The sequence below is a fragment of the Xiphophorus hellerii genome, chromosome 24 (assembly GCF_003331165.1).
Source record: "Xiphophorus hellerii strain 12219 chromosome 24, Xiphophorus_hellerii-4.1, whole genome shotgun sequence".
Lineage (NCBI taxonomy): Eukaryota > Metazoa > Chordata > Actinopteri > Cyprinodontiformes > Poeciliidae > Xiphophorus > Xiphophorus hellerii.
The window spans coordinates 14,600,401-14,620,371 of NC_045695.1; the positions used below are offsets into that span (position 1 = coordinate 14,600,401).

Here is a 19,971-nt window from a genome sequence, read left to right on the forward strand (position 1 = left end):
TTATTTATTTATTTATTTGTTTCCTTTTTTTATATTGGTTTATTACCAATATATGGTTCCATTTCTGGAACTGATCTTGTTTTGGAAGACCAGTTCCAAAACAATGCATTATTTTGGAACTGATCTTAAATCTTGTATAAATGTACATTGACAGTCAATAAATTATATTCTATATGCATAGTGTAAATTGATCTCACATCATGTGTAATTTAGTAAAAAAAAAAAAAAGAAGCACATTTGTTGACATATTTATATTTACTTTGTATTAACAGAGGCAAACAACAGTTTAAATATTTACATATTCAACTTTTTACAATATAAAATCTTGCCATATTTACAGCATATTTAGATTTTTTTTTATCTATATAAATATATGGAATATAGAATAATAATAGAATACCTAAACATCTCAATAGAACCATGTAATATTTATTTTTTCTTTTCAGCCACCCATCTTTGTCGCTCTGCCTCATAAAAAGGTGATTTGCAGAATTCCTTCCAAGTCATCTCCTTAGCCATACCCTGAGACTTGTACATGGACAGAACCTTTGCAGGACAATATATGTATTTCCCTGCCACACCAGGGAACCCAGAGTGGATGTGTGGGCTGTTGGGACCTTGTTTGAGGTCCATGTGGCAGAACCTGCAAACCCGGCCAGTTGGCTGAGGTTCTGTTCTTTTTCTTTTCTTTTCAGCCCTCTCATCCACCCGCTTCTTGGTTTCCAGGAGTTCCTTTTGGAAAAAAGTGGTGGTGGAGAACTCCTCAAAGGTCATGTTGGGCTTTGATAGTCCATCTGCAGCGTATGTATCATAAACCTTTTTAGAGCAGTAAAAGTACCTAACGGGCCCCTGCTGAAAGAAGAAGTGAACGGAGGAGCCAGAAGTCTCATAACGAGACTTAGGCTGTCCGCAAGAAAGACACCTTTTGGTTTGTTTCTTCTTCTGCTGCTGCTGCTCTGATTGTTGACTCTGCTTTTGTAAAATTCCCTCCACTATTTTTTCTAGGGATTCGGCTGTAATTGGTGTTGCTGAAGCGGGAGCAGGTGGGTTGAAGACATCGGGCTGGATGGTGGTCACACGAACACTAGCTGGCTGGCCCTCAGTTAATGAGTGCCACAGTTCCTGTGTGTCCAGTAGTTTTTCAGGGCTTGTATTCATTGCAGAACTGGTGTTAAGGAGCTTTGCCACATGTTTCACATACCCAGAGATGTGTCGCTTAGTAGTTGGATGGAACATGCTGTTAGGATCCGTGGCAGCCTGATGAACAATCTGAGCATACTCCTGATCTACCACTTTCAGGATGTCTTTTTCCCCATGGTGTTTCTGAAGCAAGCCATCTATTGCCTCTTTCATTTGCGGGGTCCACCGTGTGTGGTCTAACACAAAGACACGTCCACCTGTCTTTACAGGTCCAGTGCGGGCACTTCTTGGTGAGGACCTCAGAGGAAGAGGATGTGAAGTCTCTGAAACACAATGAAGTAAGTAAAAATTATCAGTCTAAGGTATAAATTCCAAAATTTAATGCAGAAATGTATATACATAGCACTGTACTGTGTTTGCTCACCTTTTGGAGAAATTTGGAAAATTTCACAAGAGGAAGGACTAGAGGCCGGTTGGGAGGCTGATCCCTCAGCAGGCGGAGGAACAGTTACAGATGGAGGTTTTATTTCCTCAGTGTTGGGTGATGGCAGAGGAAGCTTTGGATGAGGTCCTTCTCCTCTTTTCAAAGACTTGTGCTTGTCCCAGTCAAGAGGTACTGGCCGACACCCTGGTTCTTTGTACTCAAGTCCAAATCTTTCTCCAGTGTCCCTGTTTGAGATGTGAAGTGCAGGGTACTTTTCCTGGCCAGTGATTCTTTTTGACGATGTATTTAACTCAGCTATCAAAGCTGGATCAAATACTGCAGGAAGGACAACTCCAGGCTGCTTCAGGTCCACCAGTCTCTGGTAGTTCCATCGCACAACTCCTGTCATGCCCTGCGCTTGGAACAGCTCAGTGGAGACCACATTTCCAGTTACCCACTGAGCCTGATGGAAATGGTAGCCCTCCTGCTGAGACGTACCTCGCACAGGAATCCAGATGGGGACCTTTGCTCCTTCTCCTGGCACATGGTTGAGCTGAAGCGTCCCACCATGTCTGTACATTATTCCCTCAGACAGCTCAGGGTCACTCAAGCATCCTCTGAGAATATGTACTCGCTGAATACGCCACGTCTTCAGCATAGAGAACTTGAACAGAGGGACGTCGTTAGGATCCTTGGCCAGGTGAAAATGCTTCATGACTCTCTCCACTCTGTCCAGCAGCTCTGTGGGCGGTGGTATTTTGGTCCTGCAGTGCTCCCGGATGTGTTGTTTTGTTGGATTGGGAGGCACAATACCACAGGACACATAGGCCTCCTTCAGCTTCTTCAAATCCTCCTCATCTACTACAGAGAAAGCAGCAGAGAGGAGCTGACAGAAAGTGCTGAAAAGAGGGTGATGTTCTGATGTGCACTCCCTTGAAAAGCGCTGCAGACAGTGGAACAAGTCCAGCTTCACAACAATGTTTGAATTGTAGCATGACCTTGAGGCACAGGTATTTGTTAGGGATCCTGAAGTAGCTGCAGACACGATGGAAGGGGTTGTTCTCCAGGCATCCCAGTTTAAATGCTCACCAGGGATGGATTCTTCAATCTTGAAAGAAGCACAGCAATCCCTAAAAAAAATATGTGAAAGGATCTTTAACAATCAACGGAAAAATTAGTGAATAATTTCCCTAAAAATAAATAAATAAATAAATAAATAAAGAAGAGATTTGGTCTGAATTTGATATCCTAAATCTTTTGTTTTCTCCACAAGATGGTAGCAGCAAGCATAAACATTACATAATTTTTTTAAATAGTCATGATTTTTAATTTGTAATATTAGTAGTATTTCAATTTTTGATGTCTTTCTGTATGTGTCTCTCAGGTGAACCACAACAGATTTTGCTGCAGTTTGAAAAGCAGTGAAAGCAGTGGATGGCTGTTCGTTCCCCATGTTTTGCTGTTTTTTGCTGATTTAACATGTTTTATATCCATCGGCATCACTTACCTAATAAAATGAAGAAGGATGGATGTGAAGATATCGCTTTTCTTTGATATGTTTCCCCTTCTCCACGTAACGCCGGTAATTTCTCCTAAAAATCTCAGTCGAAAAGCCGGAAAGTTGCCTTCTTCTGAATCCAAGCAAGGAGGGGGGCGTGTCACTCCCGGACATGAGATTGGACAGCGCCACCACGGCATAGTGGTCAAAAATATATTGCGTCCGTAGTGGTTTAGGACTACCATTGGAAATGAATGGGAAACGGTTTAGGGCCGTTTAGCTAAACAATTCTCAGCTGCCGCGCGGGAGGCCCGGGTTCGATTCCCGGCCAATGCAGTCACTGTTTTTTTTACTTGTATTTAGAGGTGTTGTATAAAATGGTAGAGCATATGGTGTATGATGCAGATAAAAAAGGCAGTAGTCTCCCCGTCGGGGAATTGAACCCCGGTCTCCCGCGTGACAGGCGGGGATACTCACCACTATACTAACGAGGAGCTGCAAAGGACCCTCCACCTGGTGTTATCGGGTCCAGCTGAGGCAACCTAGAAGGCCATGAACCAGGATTATGCAGACGTCGTTCATCAAGCTGTCATGAATCTCAACATCTTGATTCAATCAACTACCAAACGTATGTGAAACATGAGGCAAAGCTCCTGAATACAAACTCATTAAATGCAACCTGCAGCTTTAATTCTGTCAACAACATCGTTTTTAGTGGTTTACTGTCTCCCCTTTCAGCAAAGCGTAAGCGTTGACTCGAAACAGTCTGTTAATGGGGTTATATTTATACTTGAATGAAGAACGAGAAGATGCTACTTCAGTTCTTTCTTCAAACAACGATCGCTCCAAACAAACCCGGACAAGCTAGAATCGTGAGGTTAACTCTATCTCATGACGAAACAGGTTCACTGGTAATCAACAGGAAACCACCGATTCCTTTCTTGTCAAGAGTATTCACTGATGTAGATATTTCTTTTTTAACCTTTCACCATCGCTCAGCCATTATTGCTTCTGACCCTCCGTACGTGCTAACGTGTTCTTTTTCATTTACAATTTAAAAATTCTTGATTGATTTTTGCAAAGCCATGGTATTACTGTGTGTTTCAGTTGTGATTATTCACATATTTCGAGCTGTACCTTCGACAGTTGCCATCGGTGAGTACAACATCAATATGTAAGTTGTAATCTTTAATATTTAACGTAAAGATATATTTTAAGATTGTTTTTTTTAGCAAAACAATACGAGGTTTGAGTTGGCTTCATAACAACTGAAGAGAATTTTTTTTTTAACACCGTAAGCATCTTTAATCTCCTCTAGCTAAACGTAAAACCTGCAGCAACCTGCCACAAGTGTCTTTTTAGACTCCCTAGAATGGCTAATAATTTATAATAACTGTAGCAGTTATTTTGTGGGAAAAAAAATCAGTTGAATTTCCGAAACAGTGTTTTGAAAGCTATTTTGACAAAATATTCATACATTTATTAAGTTTAAGTAGAATAACTAAGACAGGACTGAACTGAAATAAAACACAATCAGGACTGTTTAAAATTTTCCTGAAGGAACACAGAATAATAATGAAACTAGATCCAGTTAATCAAACCCCAGAACAACTAAAAAACCACACAGGACCTGACAATTAGAGGCGTTTACTGTAATCATACATGAAGCTTTATTTCTTCTGAGTCAGAAGTAAATAAACTAAAAGTAAAATAGATCTGGAAAGAAGATGTGACAGAAAGTGTTTAACATGTTAAAGTAAAATTTTCCTGCTTTTCATTCACAGCTGATTTGATCTACAAAAAAGTAGGCGACTCAGTTGCCCTGTCGCCAGGTCAGAGTTTTAATATCATCAGTAGCGTAACGTGGAAGCACAAAACGGACCCCGCCCTGCAGTGGTTCGGCGGGAACATTGCTTGTTACAGAGATTTTAAAGGCAAGTTCACCTGTGATTGAGCCATAAATGTTGTAAAACTCTGCAGATTCATTTTGCATAATCTCTTTTTCTGCATTCTGCCTCCAGGTCGCTGTGACTTGGACTTAGAAAGTGGAAGTTTGATCATCAACAATCTGACGCTAGATGACAGCGGCAGCTACACATTTGACATCAACAACAAAGTTCTTGACAAAAAGGAACTACGGGTTATGAGTGAGTTTCAGCAAATTTGTTTGGTTTTCACCTGAATGCAGTTGATGGTAATCTGTTGGTGTTTCTGTCAGAACCGGTTCCAAAACCCACAATATCCGTAAACTGCAACAACGAGAAGACCGTCTGTAATCTCACCTGTGACGCCAACATCTCCTCTGAGTTTGGACCCGTCACATATAAATGGGAGACAGGAGACAAAGAGTTGTCCAACGACAAGGAGCTGAGCTTAACAACGGTACAAACACAAAATGAACCAAATGTTCAAGTCAGGATGTAACCTAGTTGTCGACATAAATCACATTTAAGATTATAGAATGAATATAAGTTACAACTTCACCACTTTTGAGCTGTTTTTCATTTGTTTCTTAGGACAATAAGGAGATCTCCTTCTCCTGTATGTTGGGAAACCCCATTAGCAGCAACTTCAGTGAAGACGTATCAAACCCTGTGAGTGGGGGTGAGTTAAAACACACATCCATACCATCAACAGTGTTTCTCCCTCGCTCCATATACGTGTAAAGAACATTGTAGATCCAAATACTATTTTGTTTCAGAAAAGTTTGTTTTAAACTACCTATCTGCAGTAAAAAAAAAAGTTATTAATGCTTTGCACATTGTTAATATTTTTATTTCTTTGTTCTAAAATGTCCTGAAACTCAGTGTAAACTTTACTGTAAACAGTGTGGTTTGCTAATTTGATTTTCCTTTTTTTTTTGCAGAATATTTTAAATATGCTGCTTTGGCTGTAAAGCTCCTGATTATAGCAGGGATTCTGGTTGGGACTGGGCTCCTTGCTGCATGGAAAAAACGTAAGAATCCACAAAAACGTTCAATATTCTCACTTTTTTATGCTTTATTTAGTTACTGTAAGTAAACATTGGCTTTTACTGTTCATTTCAGATTAGCTTTATTGTGTAAATATCAATAATAGCTAACAGAAGAATAAAGTTTATTAAAGTTTACCAAACTGGCAAATGCAAACTTCATATTAGGAAATGATTTAACATTAACTGCTTGTTTAAAAGTTACAACTTTTTTGTTTGTATCAAAATAAGGAAAGAAAATCTTAAACATTTGCATTTAAATTACAGGAAGACTTTGTGCCATGGTCGGAGTTGGTGAGTGTTTTACAATTTTAGCAACTTTAGTTTTATTTTTCAGACTTTTTAGATATTTAACAATTTCTTTCAAAGAGCTTCATTGGCCTAAAATACAAACTTATTTAAAAGAAACATATTTTCACTGTACGTCACCTAAATGGGTAACAATGGGTTTCACTGAACCAGGAAGTACCTCGCTCCCTCAACCTGCCGGCCGCCTTAAATCTGCTTCTGTTCTCAGACGTGTCGCACATTGACTCACCTGCTGAAGAGTTGGATCTGAAGCAGCTCACATCTCCTCCGTCGTCAGTGGAGGACTATGAAAACGATGAAGATGAAGAGAACTTCATGGTCCATCTTGACGAAGACCCTCCCTGGGCTCCACAGAATTATTTAGACAAAGGTTTGTGTTGTTAAGGTGTTTAGATCCACCTTAAATAACTCAGGTTGTTTAGTACAGAGGTTCCTAAACCTTTTGATGCCATTGCCTCCCAAAGAGCATCACCTTCTGCAAACCCACCGATAATATTACAAAATATGTAAAGAAACAATAACTTTTAGAATGTTTTTATTCACTATTCATTAACTGTTACATGACATTTGGCATAAATATTGCCTCATACATTTAGTTCTGTGGTGGAAAAATTTATTTTTGGGTAATATATTATGACTTCCACCAATTTTTCATCAAATTCCCTCAATTCATTATAAGAAAATGTGTAATATTTCACATTAATCACATCAAATTTAACTTTATTCCCACAGTTCTTATGCTTTTTGAATTGATATCCTATAAACATTTAAAAAATGATTGAAAAAAATTATGGGATTTAATTTCTCCTTTATTTTTGTCCTCTTCTCTCCACGTTGAAAATCTCTGGTTTAGAGGTTTAGAGATTCCTGTCTTTTTAAATACCTCATCTGATTGAAGCTTTTCTCTGATTGGTCAAAAATGATCTAATTACAGGTAAATGTGTCCCTTCAGCTTCTAATTCCAAGTCAAAAAAAGCAATGTTGAAATATTACATTTCAAAATTAATATATTGTATCTGCAGATCAGCCGTGCCACCAAATTTACACCACAAGCATAATTGTTTTTGAGGCATTAAACTACAGGAATTTATGTAATCTGGTGTCAGAAAGAGGTTCCATACCTCTACAACTAATTATCAATATAATGTAGGAGCTTAAATGACATTACAGTTTGGTATAATTGTCTTTATTCTTGTTTTGTTTCCTCAGTGGTGGCCATTTACAGCTACAGTGGTAGCAAAGAGTATGAGCTCTCCTTCCAGCAGGGGGCGATCATCTACGTCATCAAAATGAGCGACGACGGCTGGTTTGACGGCGTGATGAACGGGAGCGCCGGCCTCTTTCCTGGCAACCACGTGGAGTCCATCATTCACTAGGCAACTGAGCCTAAACAATAACGCATCTCAGTCGACTTTAATATCATAAAGTTAATTTATTTCAGTAAATTAGTGAAAAATATTGATTAATTTAATCTGTGATTATTTTCCAAATATGACTTCTTTTTTTTAAAAAGTTTGGCTTTGTATTTTATTATTGAGTGTTTCTTGTTTCTCTTAAATACCAATATAAAGTCTGATTTTTGTATTCTGTCTCTTATAAAAGAAACTTTGGTGTCAATAAATTTTTACCTTGCTAAATAAAGGTTGAAAAACAAACTATGTTCTCTACTAGAATACCATTTAACATTCAATAACTATCACACAAGTGGTACCTGAAACATTACTTTGTATTAAAAAAGTAAAAATATCAAACGAGAGGGAAAAAAAAGAAGTTGGTGGTTAACATCAGTCTCTATACGTCAAATAAAATACAATAAATAACCCTAAACAAACTACAGAGCAATCCTTCCAGTTAACAGTTGTAAAATTAAACACTGAAAATGTTAAAACATGGCAAAATTATACACAAAACCATGTATATAATTATATTGGCCTAATATATGTGCTAATGCTTAATACTGGAAGATAGCTACAGAAAAGGGGAGGAGCTTCCTGTCGCTTGTTACTATGGTAACCACCAACTGTCAAGAGAAACAACAGTTCCATTTAACTGATGAGTGAGCGCAGTGCGTTGTGTTATCCTGTTAGCTTTGTGTGAACAGAGATACTTAAGGTATTTTTGTGTTTATTTTTCTGCGTTTGCCAGTTATTTATCCAAACCTGGGTTGTTGCGTGGTTCTTCCATTTACCAAAATGTTTTTTTAATTTGCACAGATTCACGTTTTCATAGTGTACGAGTATGTGTTTTATTTCTGCTGACATTCATTACCAGAGTTATTACTCAAAGTTGTGTTTTTGGTACTTTTCATTTTAGGATCATGTCTGTTTTCCGGACTTTCTTTGCGGTTCTCCTTGTTTATTTAATGGTGCAGAAGAGTTATGGTGAGTATAAATATGGAATATATTGTTTTATTTGGTTCGGTTTTCGTGTAAATAAAAACCTAAAAGTAGATATGATAAAGAAACAGGGAAAAGTTTGCAGGAAGAAGTAAAAAAGTTCTGGTTTTTCATCCACAGCTATTGTGGTCTACGCAAAAGTCGGTGACTCGGTTGTCCTACATCCAGGTCGGAGTTTTGATAACATCACTTCCATTAGCTGGGGGCATGAAATGAGCCCTGTCTTGGAGTGGTTTGGACAGGACATTATTCCTTCCAAATGTTATAAAGGTAAATTAACCTGTGATTGAGCTGTAAAGAGTGATTGATGTGATGTCTTTATTTGGATTCTGCCTCCAGGTCGCAGTGATGTGGAGAAAACAACAGGAAGTCTGATCATCCACAACCTGACAGTCAAGGACACCGGCGGCTACACACCTCAGATTAACACCTTGACTCTTAACCCAGTGGTACTCAAGGTCATTGGTGAGTTCAGCAGGTTTAACTGACCTTTGTTGGTTTTAATCTGAATCCAGCGGACGGTAATCTGTAGGTGTTTCTGTCAGAACCGGTCCCAAAACCGATGGTGTTCTTAAAATGCAACGTTAGGCGAACCCTCTGTGACCTCACCTGTAAAGCCAACACCAGTTCTCAGTTTGGACCCGTCACGTATAAATGGGAAGCAGGAAACAAGGTGGTGTCCACTGATAATCAGCTGAGCTTAACAGAGGTATGTTTTAAGACGGATCCATTTGTCTGGGGAGAAATGCTTTTAAGAACTCGGTGAAACCATGACGGGCTTTTTTAGAGCTGTTTTCCATTTGCTTTGTAGAAAGATCTAAGTCGTGCTTACACCTGCAAGGTGAAAAACCCTGTTAGCACCTCGACCAGCGATGAGGTGGCTGCCCCTGTTGATAAAGGTGAGCTGCAGATATTAAATATTAAAACTGAACCTAAACGCATTGTTGCTAAGAGTTTATTTACCCTTTTTTTGACTGATTTAGTTCCAATAATTAACTCTGTAATTCCAGGGTTTCATCCTGCAGCAGTGGCGGTACCAGTTGTGCTTGTAGTCCTGGTTCTGGTTGTGGCTGGTGGCTATGTTAAGCACAGGAAAGGTGAGAATTATTATATTGTCTCATCATGTTACATTTCTTCCCATTTTTGGACAAAAACAAGGAAATCTTATCCTTCCTACTGTAAAAAGTTTGTCTGTTTTGATGGGTCCATACGTTTACTTTTCACGTATAGCTTTGAATTTTGTTGAAAAACAAACATTTCCTTTTCAGTTGGCAGTAATTTAATCAGAAAACGCAGCTGAATGTGTCATTATGAAGATTTTCTCTTTATTAAAATGTGTAAACTAATGCCTGCACAATATATATCGCAAACATCGCAATATCAATGTGCACAATATTTATGTTGCTAAGGACTGTTTGGAGTGCAGTAATTGTCGGTTTGTTTTTTTCATGCTGATGGTATCTTTAACCAGTTGGTTACCAAAAATGCCAAAGGTCACGCAGAGAAGAAAGTGCAGACTGGAAAGATGGAACTAGACATATTCAGCACCTGATTGTGTCAATGACATATTTAGCAGTAACATCGCCTTCACAAAGTTTCCCTATGCTTGCTGCCTTAGTGTAAATACAAACTCAGCGGTATTTTACAGGCTTTATAATAATAACCTTTGTTCCACTCAAATAGTGGTCATTACATGCCTTCTTTTTTACTTTTACAGAGCAAAAACAAGCACAGAATGTTGAAGAAGCCAATGATGAGATGTCTGCTACGAGCCTGAAAGCCGTGAGGAGAAATGGTAAGATTAGATCATTTAAAGTCTGGATTCATCCCTCATTTCTTTGCACTTTAATCGAAAGCAGACAGACGTCCTTGTTGTCCTCTAGAGCCGCCTCAACCAACATACCACCATATTTCTCCAGTTTACTCAACAGTAATTTATGTCTTGTAGTGTCAAATGCTTTGTTTGCTCCCACAGCATCTTCCTATTTATCAATCACGTTAGCTAAATCTTCTAATAGTTGGAGTACAGCCGTTGGAGTTGACCTTTGTAGCTCTAATTTCCATGAAATTGTCAAGTTGTTGCTGAAACTATTTTTCTACAGTGAGAAAAAAACTGAGAGATGAGATAAATTGTTCTCTTAATGGAGAACTGATGTTTATCGCCACTCTTACACAGTGGAATGGCTTGTTTTGTTTACATTTTACATGGAAATAGATCCATTTGAAAGGACATAACTTCAAATATCAATTCAGTCAGATATCAACGCGTAAAAGAAACGTAGTTGAACTCACATTTTCATCTCTGTTGCAGGAATAAGTTTGGAAAGTATTGAAAGTATTGGGTGAGTTACCAGATCTTCTATAAAAATCTTTACTAAGATAACTTGAACTTTAACCTCTGTGCCAAGTGTACATGCAGTAAGTAGAGGAAGAAAACCTTGGATTATAAATGAGGATCTGCAGGTTGTGGAGAATCATGTAGAAACTACAACTGTTGATGGAGACTTTTGTTTTGGAATATAAATTTTGTTTTTACATGTTCAGAAAACCAAAGAGAAAAACCAAACAGCAGTTTGTTCTTTACAACACATAGAAATTTATTTGCAATAAGTTGAATTTCCCTCTTTTGTTTCTGGTGTGGTGACAGATTGGCCTCACCTGCATTGAGGAAGACAAACTCCCAAGAAGGACGCCTTCATCTCCATGATGATGAAGAACAATGGCTGCATGACGACCAGGAACTTCAGAAACAAAGCCTGGAGCTTCAAATTCTCACAAACGTCTAAATTCATCACAGACGTATTGAATCGAGCAAAGCATCTTTTGAGCGTTTTCTTTGTAACCTCACAACAAACAAAATACAGTAGTAGTAGTTTCTGTTGGTTGTTAAGTAACAACAATACCTTTACTCCTCAAAGAATGCAGTACCGACTGCATCCCCCAGGGGCGCTGCAGCCAAACCGAGCAGTAATCAGCATCACTTCAAGGCTAAAACATCAAAAATATTCTTCCTTTCAGTTTATTTATTTGGACTATTTTGCATATTCTGTGGTTTTTTTCTCCAACAAAAGTCGGTTTTCTTGGATAAAACAGGCAGAAAAACAAAGACTCTATCTGTAAAAGAAAAATGTACATATTTAATTTAAGTTTTGTAAAATGTACCATTTGGACACCAAAATGTAAGAAGGGTATAATCAATTTAATGGTGCCTCAAGAGTCCTTAAATTCTCATTGCAAGTGTTAACATGGTAAATGATGCATTTCCCCTTGAGAATCAGTAAAGTATATTCTATTCTGCTCTATTATAGGTATAGTTCTGGTTAATGATCATTTAATTTCAAGACTAATTATGGATTTTTTTAATTCTGAAGTTGAGCCAGTATTGACTTGCAGGTTTCAAAGCACAGCTACACACACACACACACACACACACACACACACACACACACACACACACACAGGCATAATGTAAATATTACAAACACCGAGGAAACAGAAGACAGACTAGCGCAACAATATTCAAGGCCAGGCTTCACGGTGAACCTGTGACTCAAAAGAAAAGTCTCTGCTGGTGCAGCGTGTTCTGTTAACTACGGTGGCCCTGAGGTGCAAACCACTACAGCAACATGGAAAGCACAATTACAAATTACAAAAGCACTACAACATTAACGAAAGCACTACATTAACGAAACGGAAGAGGTATGTCCCAGTGGGAGACCTAAGAAATCGCTGATTGGACTACAGCTCGCTTTTGAACCAGAAGTTACTCTGGTGTGCTTCGTAAATGAGTCTTTAGTGAACACATAGTAACTGACACTTCATGGTTGGTCCGGAGAATGTCCAGTATCACCTCATATGTACAGTACAGACCAAAAGTTTGGACACACCTTTTAATTCAATGAGTTTCCTTTATTTTCATGACTATTGACATTGTAGATTTGAAGGCATCAAAACTATGAACAACACATGTGGAAATATGCACTAAACAAAAAAGTGTAAAACAACTGAAAATAGCCCTTATATTCTAGTTTCTTCAAAGTAGCAACCTTTTGCTGTGATTACTGCTTTGCACACACTCTGCATTTTCTTGATGAGCTTCAAGAGGTCGTCACCTGAAATGGTTTTCACTTCATAGGTGTGCCCTGTCAGGTTAATAAGTGGGATTTCTTGCCTTATTTTAAATAGTCATGAAAATAAAGAAAACCCATTGAATTAGAAGGTGTGTCCAAACTTTTGGTCTGTATGTCCTGACTCAAAATACTCTCGAATAGCAGTAGTAAGGTTTGGATCACCGAGAACATTCATGTTTTTAAAAATCACGTTAAAGCCAGAATAACTTCCGGTTAAAAAGTAAAAACGAGCCATAGTCCAATCAGCGATGTCTTAGGTAAACCACTGGGACATACCTCTTCCGTTTCGTTAATGCGCTTCGTTAATGTTGTATTGCTTTTGTAATTTGTAATTATGCTTCGTTAATGTTGTATTGCTTTTGTAATTCATAATTGTGCTTGCTTATTGCAAAATTACACACGAAACCCTGTGGATAATTAAATCTGTCTAATATAATGCTGGGGAAGAAAACACAGAACTGATCCTGATTCGCTCCATGGTTACTGGTTGTTATGGCAACCACCAACTTTCAAGAGCAACATAACTGACAGGAGGGCAGCGCAGTGCCAGAAACAGTTAGTATGGCTATGTTGTCTTTTTTGCTTCTTTTTTATATATATATATATATATCTGTTCAGACTGTTTGAAAACTTAAAAGTGTTTTTGTTTTCTTTTATCTACATTTGTAAGTTATAACGAGCAACGTGAGTCATTTATTTGAAGCTGGTTAGTCGTTCATCGTTACTTTTCATTCTTCCACCTGAAGAAATGTTTTTTTTTTAATTTATTAATACTTACTCATCTTTTTATTATGTATGATTGAAGGATGCGTCAGATGGCTGTGCGTTTTATTTAAACTGTTTTCCTGCTTTTTAGCTTTTTAGACAGTAGAAGTTGATCTTCGTGTTCAATAAGCAGTTGGAGTTGATAGCACCAAGTAAACAACAAAAGATAGAAGTGAAAGCATGAAACTACAGGTTCGCTGACCTCTGACCTGAAACACAGAGGTAGGTGGTTCTGTTTGGACTCAATCTCACATGGATAAATGTTCAGTAGAAAGAAATCCTTTCAGCAACAGTCAGGAGGTTTGCTGTGATAAAATTATATCACAGCAGGATTATAATAATAGGAGAGGTTTGTTTTTCAGACAAGAGCAAATGTACAAAAAGCTGGAAAACTTAAATGTATCTTTGCTTGTTTTGCAGGTTTTCTTATAAAAATACACTTTTAATCATTTGTACCTAATGGTTTTAATAGACGTTTCATTCTTCAGTGTCCAAAAATGAAAACAAATGAATGCAAAAGCAATGTCAAATATTTAATTTGTCATTTATTTTAAGAAGAAATTAATCTTAGCCAATTTTGTTGAAAAATTAGACAAATAATGGGCTGTTTATTGAAAGAGGAAAGAACAGCACACCTAAAAGGACAGCTTTTTATTTATTTTATTGTATTTTTTCTACTTGTTTAATATTCAAATTTTCAGAGATGCTCAATAATTTGTAAGCAATCATCGTCAAGCCAAGTAGAATTAAACACTTGAATTACGTGATGAATATGTCTGATGTTTCACCTTTTGAAATATTTTTCTGAATCATCTCCAAAAATCTGTAAGTTAGCATCACATATTTACACACTTTGCTTTTCACCTTGCCTTTCTAACTTCATTATTTCTCTCTCCACACAGCTTAAACGCCTCATCTGCTGCTGACACTCATCACCAGTATTATTAGTCGACGTGTTTTTGGTCTCGGTATTTTTCATGTTAGGATCATGTTTGCTTTCTGGACTGTCTCTGCTGTGCTCCTTCTTTCCTTCACGCAGGACAGAGGCAGTGGTGAGTGTAAATAGTGATTTTATTGTTTTATTTGGTTGCATTTCTGCTTGGTAGACATAGAAAGGAGATAATTACAGAATAGAATATATTTTATTATTACTACTTATGCTGACAGCTACTCCATCCAAAATGTTATAAGAATGCACATGGATTAATTTCTAAATAAATTGGTCCAGAGAGAAATTAGACGGACAATCAGAGTTGGACATTGTACAACCTGATAGCTACAGGGATTATCTCACTTTTTAGTGCCATTTTTGTAATTAACCTGTAAACTTGAAACTTTATACACTTTATATTTTTTAAGGTTTCAAAAAGACCACAAATATCGCAATTACTTAAATTTTAAAAAAGGAATGCATACAATATTGACCATGCTCTAAAATTACCTTTCCTTTCCCCTTGGAGAAAAAAGGGTCGACTTGCATGATATCGAATTTACATCTGCAGATCATAAGTATCTGCAGGCTAGAAGAGTTTTTATGATGATACCTAAAGAAAAAATGAAAAATAGATATGATCAAAACATTAAAACTGCTCAGAAACAGGAAAGAGTTCACAGGAAGTAATAAAAATGTTTTTGTTTTTCATTCACAGCTCGTCTGATCTACGCAAAAGTTGGTGACTTTGTTGTCCTGCATCCAGGTCAGACCTTTGATTCCATATTGGCCGTAACCTGGAAGCACAACATGAACAACATCATGGAGTGGTCTGGAGCTGGTACAACTTGTTTAAGAGGTTTTATTGGTAAGTTCTCGTGTGATTGCCTCATCATAAAACCTGAAACCCTGCAGATTCATTCATGCCTGATGCCTGTGTTTGGATCCTGCCTCCAGGCCGCTGTGGTTTTGACAAATCAACTGGAAGTTTGATCATCAACCATCTGACAGTAGAGGACACTGGCAACTACAACGCTGAGATTGACGGCAAGATTCTTGATCAGATAGAGCTCTGGGTTATCAGTGAGTTCAGCAGGTTTGACTGAGTTTTGTTGGTTTTAATTTGAGTCCAGTTGATGCTAATCTGTTGGTGTTTCTGTCAGTACCGGTCCCAAAACCCACAGTGTCCATAGAATGCAACAAGGATAAGAGCCACTGTAACCTCACCTGTAAAGCCAACATCACTTCTCATTTTGGACCCGTCATGTATAGATGGGAAGCAGGAGGCAAGCTGCTGTCCAATAAAATGAAGCTGATGTTAACAAAGGTATGTTTTAAGATGCAGCCGAGCCTCTGAGTAGAAACGATTTTCAGAACTCGGGATGAACCCATGATGCTCCTTTTGCTTCTTAGAATAACATGGAGTACTCCTATGTCTGCACGTTGCTAAACCCCTTTAGCAACTCGTCCAGTGATAAGGTGACTTACCCCGTTAGCCCTAAAGGTGAGCTGCAAATATTTCTATCTGTGTCCTTTTTAAAAGGTCTGGTTGTAATCAGTTGTGGATATTAAAACTGAACCCCAAAACATTGTTACTCAGTTTATTCATGATTTAACAACAAATACTTTTATACTATACTACTATTTTTTTTTTCGTTTGACAGTTGCATTTTGTTTTTAATTTTGGTTCTGATGGTGTTCACATTATGACTTTAATGCCACATGATTAAGTACGCATGTTAGTACCAACAGCTCTGGTGTTGGACTGTGTTACAGTCTGTAACTGGTGAACTGGTGAACTGGTGAACTGGTGAATGGTTTAGTTTCAATAACTAACGCTGTAATTTCAGGAATTCATCCTGCAGCACTGGCTGTACCAGTTGTGGTTGTGGTCCTGGCTGTGGTTGCGATTTTTGGCTATATTAGACACAAGAAAGGTAAGAGTTCACTAAAACATGAAGCAGTTGCTGTCCTGTGTTACTTTAACGTCTCACCATGTTACATTTGTTCCTAATTTTAATACTGAATCATTATAATTATTTAATGATTTTAGATAATATCATCTTTGCAATATTATCACATTAGTGTAAACACAAACTCAGCTGTATTTTATAAGCTTTATAATAATAATCTTCCTTTGCTGTAATTAAAGAATCACGGTGGCCATAACATTCCTTTTTTCTTCATTTTTACAGAGCAAAAACAAGCACAGAATGTTGAAGAAGCCATTGATGAGACGTCTGCTATCGGCCTGAAAGCCGTGACGGAAAGTGGTAAGATTAGATCATTTAAAGTCTGGATTCATCCCTCATTTCTTTACACTTTAATCAAAAGCAGACAGACGTCCTTGTTGTCCTCTAGAGCCGCCTCAACCAACATAACACCATATTTCTCCAGTTTACTCAACAGTAATTTATGACTTGTAGTGTCAAATGCTTTGTTTGCTCCCACAGCATCTTCCTACTTATCAATCACGTTAGCTAAATCTTCTAATAGTTGGTGTACAGCCGTTGGAGTTGACCTTTATAGCTCTAATTTCCATGAAATTGTCAAGTCGTTGCTGAAACTATTTTTCTACAGTGAGAAAAAAACTGAGAGATGAGATAAATTGTTCTATTAATGGAGAACTGATGTTTATCGCCACTCTTACACGATGGAATGGCTTGTTTTGTTTACATTTTACATGGAAATAGATCCATTTGAAAGGACATAACTTCAAATATCAATTCAGTCAGATATCAACGCGTAAAAGAAACGCAGTTGAACTCACATTTTCATCTCTGTTGCAGGAATAAGTTTGGAAAGTATTGAAAGTACTGGGTGAGTTACCAGATCTTCTATAAAAAGCTTTGCCAAGATAGCTTGAACTTTAACCTCTGTGCCAAGTGTACATGCAGTAAGTAGAGGAAGAAAACCTTGGATTACAAATGAGGAACTGCAGGTTGTGGAGAATCATGCAGAAACTACAACTGCTGATGGAGATTTTTGTTTTGGAATATAAATTTTGTTTTTACATGTCCAGAAAACTTTTTAATAAGAGAAAATCAAACTGCAGTGAACATCTCTTTACAATACACAAAACTTACTTGCAATATCTTTCTCTTTTGTTTGTGGTGTGGTGACAGACTGCGCTCAGGTTCAGTACGGAAGTTCAGTTCTGCACTAGAACATTATCTCCAAGATGAAGAAGAACAGTGGGTGCAGCACCATCCGGAGTACAGGAAGTTAAGCCGCGAGCTGCGGGAATACCGGCTTCATAGAGACCTCTAAATTCATCACAGATGTATTGAATCAAGCAAAGCACCGCTTGACCTTTTTATTTTGCCACCTCTTAACAAACTAAATTCATTTTATTGGGATTTTGGAAGCAAAGTATTTTAGATCAATTATTTGTTACACCCCAAATCAACTTTTTCTGCTCATAAAGTCTCTAAACTGGTCCTCAAGGGTATTGTCTTTATGTTTCTGTGAAAATTGTTACATTTTTGTGTTTAATTCTGTAATATTAGGCCTAAGACAGTCTCAGTGCTGCCCTCTTCAGGTTGAACAGGGTAACAACTGTACAGCTTGGTTAGCGTTTGTGTCACACAGCACCATGTTTGGGTATAAAACCTTCTCACTCTAGACAGTTACTGCAGCGTGAAAGGTGCTTTCACATGCCGTCAACATAGAAATCTAGAGTACAAAGTTCCCACAAGGCTGAAGTGGAAATGATCGGCGCCATCTTTGTAGGCAAGCACATACACATGACTTCAAGACCAGCAAAAAGAAAATATGTGGACACTGTTGACCGATGTTTGAGAGAAAGATACATGAACAAAATGGTTTGGTTGGAGTTTTATAAGAATCGTCTGGAGGCGGAGTCGTGCTTTCACAGGGACACAAGTTACACTTTTGAGCAGCAATCCTCACATGACAGCAGTTGGTTAATAGGTACACAGTTGTGAAAAAGTTTAAAGTGATTAGATTTCGTTCACCTAAAATGAAACGGCAGACGGCGGCAATATTAACCAGAGAAGAAACCAAGAGACCTATTTTAACTCTGGAGGAGCTGCAGAGATCCACAGCTCAGGTTGGAGAATCTATTCACCAGAGCTGGGCAGAAACTAGTTCTTTTTACTTAATTGTATTTACTTGTGTAACTTTAAGAGGAAAAACAGCTTAAAAATAGTTTTACTGCGCCACACTTTTTATTTTTAAATTAGTAATAGTATTATGAAGTACTCTTACTTGGATAAAATTTCATTTCACTCTAACAACAACAAGTAAGTTGAATGAAGAACAAGTTCTAACCAGAATTCTACCAGACACAAACCTACAATTTATGTCAAAGTGAGACCTCTTATTCATACACAAGCTTTGTCTTCTCTAATGCTAATTTCAAATTGCTGAGCTATTTGGAAATGAAGATATAATAAACACCAGACATAATCCTGAAAGTTCATATATAATACAAAAGTTTAATACATGCACTGAATAAAAAAAGACACTGTTTTTATCTCTGAAGTTAATTCAAGATAAAGTTTAGAGCACCATAATAAGTTATATTTGTTAAATGCCAGAAAACATAATTTTCCCTGGCAATTTTTAGAGCTTTTTAAAAGAAGTTTACAAACATTTGGTCGGTATATAATTGTCTTTGTGAACTTGGGTCAAACCTGACCTGCTTGCAGTATTGTTATAAAGTTTCTTCTACCTAAATGTGTTCTTTTGTAATTATTTTATTTGTGTTATTTTTCTTTTTTCATTTTAGACTTTAAGATATATGACGTATTTGTGCTGCTTCTAGATAAGAGAAGTGAGGTTACTTGGTTATGTTACGTTGTCATGGTTACTAATAAACAAACGTTGTAAACATCTTCGCTGGTGATCGTGTCGCTGCTTGATGACAAGTTTTTTATTAACCCTTAACTCAATTGTTCATTAAGGAATAAACTAATGAGGTTCAGTTTGATAAAATCAACATCTAGTCCTGAATTTATGGAAGTTTGATTTAAATGTACGGGAAGCCATTTGGTCAAAAAGCTAGAAAACAAAACTATTGAATGTTTAAAAAGGCCTTATGAGTACAGAATCTTTTTAATGACTACATAAATGTTATAATCATCTCAAATATTTTATTTATGTCACTTATTTTTAGAAAAAAATAAAATAACATTTGTTGAAAATATTACAGACACTGAAACATGTGACTTAATTATATTAAACAGATTGGATGGGTTAAAAATTGGGATAACAAGGATTGTTTTTCTTATAAGTACAAGTTTGTTTCAGTCCAGGTTCTTTTTTTTGATGTTCTGAAGCCAAGTTAAGGTGTACAGATAAGTTCATATTGCACATTTTAAGAGGTTTTAATTTCGACTTTAATGCAGAGAAAAGTTTTAAAATTTTTGATTTTGTTCATCTT

At 37.3% G+C, this 19,971-nt stretch overlaps 4 protein-coding genes, 1 long non-coding RNA gene and 1 other non-coding gene across 6 annotated transcripts; 4 read left to right on the top strand and 2 right to left on the bottom strand.

Annotated features, from left to right (window-relative positions):
- Nucleotides 1–294: 294 nt before the first annotated feature.
- LOC116715905 (uncharacterized) lies at nucleotides 295–2,769 on the bottom strand. Its single transcript, XM_032556647.1, has 2 exons — nucleotides 1,565–2,769; nucleotides 295–1,463 (listed from the first exon to the last, which is right to left on the bottom strand). The coding sequence occupies exons 1-2, from the start codon at nucleotides 2,277–2,279 to the stop codon at nucleotides 430–432; spliced, it is 1,749 nt and encodes a 582-aa protein (XP_032412538.1). The 5' UTR covers nucleotides 2,280–2,769; the 3' UTR covers nucleotides 295–429.
- Nucleotides 2,770–3,484: 715 nt separating this feature from the next.
- Nucleotides 3,485–3,556, bottom strand: trnad-guc (transfer RNA aspartic acid (anticodon GUC)). The gene has a single exon. It is a non-coding gene; the product is annotated as a tRNA-Asp (tRNA).
- Nucleotides 3,557–3,614: 58 nt separating this feature from the next.
- Nucleotides 3,615–5,728, top strand: LOC116715498 (SLAM family member 9-like). The gene is made up of 5 exons (XM_032555909.1): nucleotides 3,615–3,690; nucleotides 4,847–4,996; nucleotides 5,084–5,209; nucleotides 5,281–5,444; nucleotides 5,579–5,728. Exons 1-5 carry the CDS (start codon nucleotides 3,615–3,617, stop codon nucleotides 5,726–5,728), a joined length of 666 nt encoding a protein of 221 aa, XP_032411800.1.
- Nucleotides 5,729–5,934: 206 nt separating this feature from the next.
- LOC116715950 (abl interactor 2-like) lies at nucleotides 5,935–7,768 on the top strand. The gene is made up of 4 exons (XM_032556724.1): nucleotides 5,935–6,018; nucleotides 6,301–6,327; nucleotides 6,551–6,712; nucleotides 7,552–7,768. Exons 2-4 carry the CDS (start codon nucleotides 6,315–6,317, stop codon nucleotides 7,716–7,718), a joined length of 342 nt encoding a protein of 113 aa, XP_032412615.1. The 5' UTR covers nucleotides 5,935–6,018; nucleotides 6,301–6,314; the 3' UTR covers nucleotides 7,719–7,768.
- A 5,965-nt stretch (nucleotides 7,769–13,733) lies between these two features.
- LOC116715933 (lymphocyte function-associated antigen 3-like) lies at nucleotides 13,734–16,138 on the top strand. The gene is made up of 6 exons (XM_032556704.1): nucleotides 13,734–13,855; nucleotides 14,536–14,685; nucleotides 15,283–15,432; nucleotides 15,522–15,647; nucleotides 15,728–15,891; nucleotides 15,978–16,138. The coding sequence occupies exons 2-6, from the start codon at nucleotides 14,622–14,624 to the stop codon at nucleotides 16,134–16,136; spliced, it is 663 nt and encodes a 220-aa protein (XP_032412595.1). The 5' UTR covers nucleotides 13,734–13,855; nucleotides 14,536–14,621; the 3' UTR covers nucleotides 16,137–16,138.
- A 126-nt stretch (nucleotides 16,139–16,264) lies between these two features.
- On the top strand, nucleotides 16,265–19,434 carry LOC116715970 (uncharacterized). The gene is made up of 3 exons (XR_004338306.1): nucleotides 16,265–16,501; nucleotides 16,760–17,384; nucleotides 17,690–19,434. It is a non-coding gene; the product is annotated as an uncharacterized LOC116715970 (long non-coding RNA).
- The last annotated feature ends 537 nt before the right edge of the window (nucleotides 19,435–19,971 follow it).

What these genes read in the sequence shown, in the direction of transcription:
- LOC116715905 (XM_032556647.1), bottom strand. Translation starts at nt 2,279, where the DNA reads ATGAAGCATTTTCACCTGGCCAAGGATCCTAACGACGTCCCTCTGTTC. An exon ending in TTTCCAAATTTCTCCAAAAG is followed by an intron (nt 1,464 to 1,564) that starts GTGAGCAAACAC and finishes ATTGTGTTTCAG; the next exon opens with AGACTTCACATCCTCTTCCT.
- LOC116715498 (XM_032555909.1), top strand. Translation starts at nt 3,615, where the DNA reads ATGAACCAGGATTATGCAGACGTCGTTCATCAAGCTGTCATGAATCTC. An exon ending in GATTCAATCAACTACCAAAC is followed by an intron (nt 3,691 to 4,846) that starts GTATGTGAAACA and finishes TTTCATTCACAG; the next exon opens with CTGATTTGATCTACAAAAAA. An exon ending in AAAGGAACTACGGGTTATGA is followed by an intron (nt 5,210 to 5,280) that starts GTGAGTTTCAGC and finishes TGTTTCTGTCAG; the next exon opens with AACCGGTTCCAAAACCCACA.
- LOC116715950 (XM_032556724.1), top strand. An exon ending in ACAGAATTATTTAGACAAAG is followed by an intron (nt 6,713 to 7,551) that starts GTTTGTGTTGTT and finishes TTGTTTCCTCAG; the next exon opens with TGGTGGCCATTTACAGCTAC.
- LOC116715933 (XM_032556704.1), top strand. Translation starts at nt 14,622, where the DNA reads ATGTTTGCTTTCTGGACTGTCTCTGCTGTGCTCCTTCTTTCCTTCACG. An exon ending in CACGCAGGACAGAGGCAGTG is followed by an intron (nt 14,686 to 15,282) that starts GTGAGTGTAAAT and finishes TTTCATTCACAG; the next exon opens with CTCGTCTGATCTACGCAAAA. An exon ending in GATAGAGCTCTGGGTTATCA is followed by an intron (nt 15,648 to 15,727) that starts GTGAGTTCAGCA and finishes TGTTTCTGTCAG; the next exon opens with TACCGGTCCCAAAACCCACA.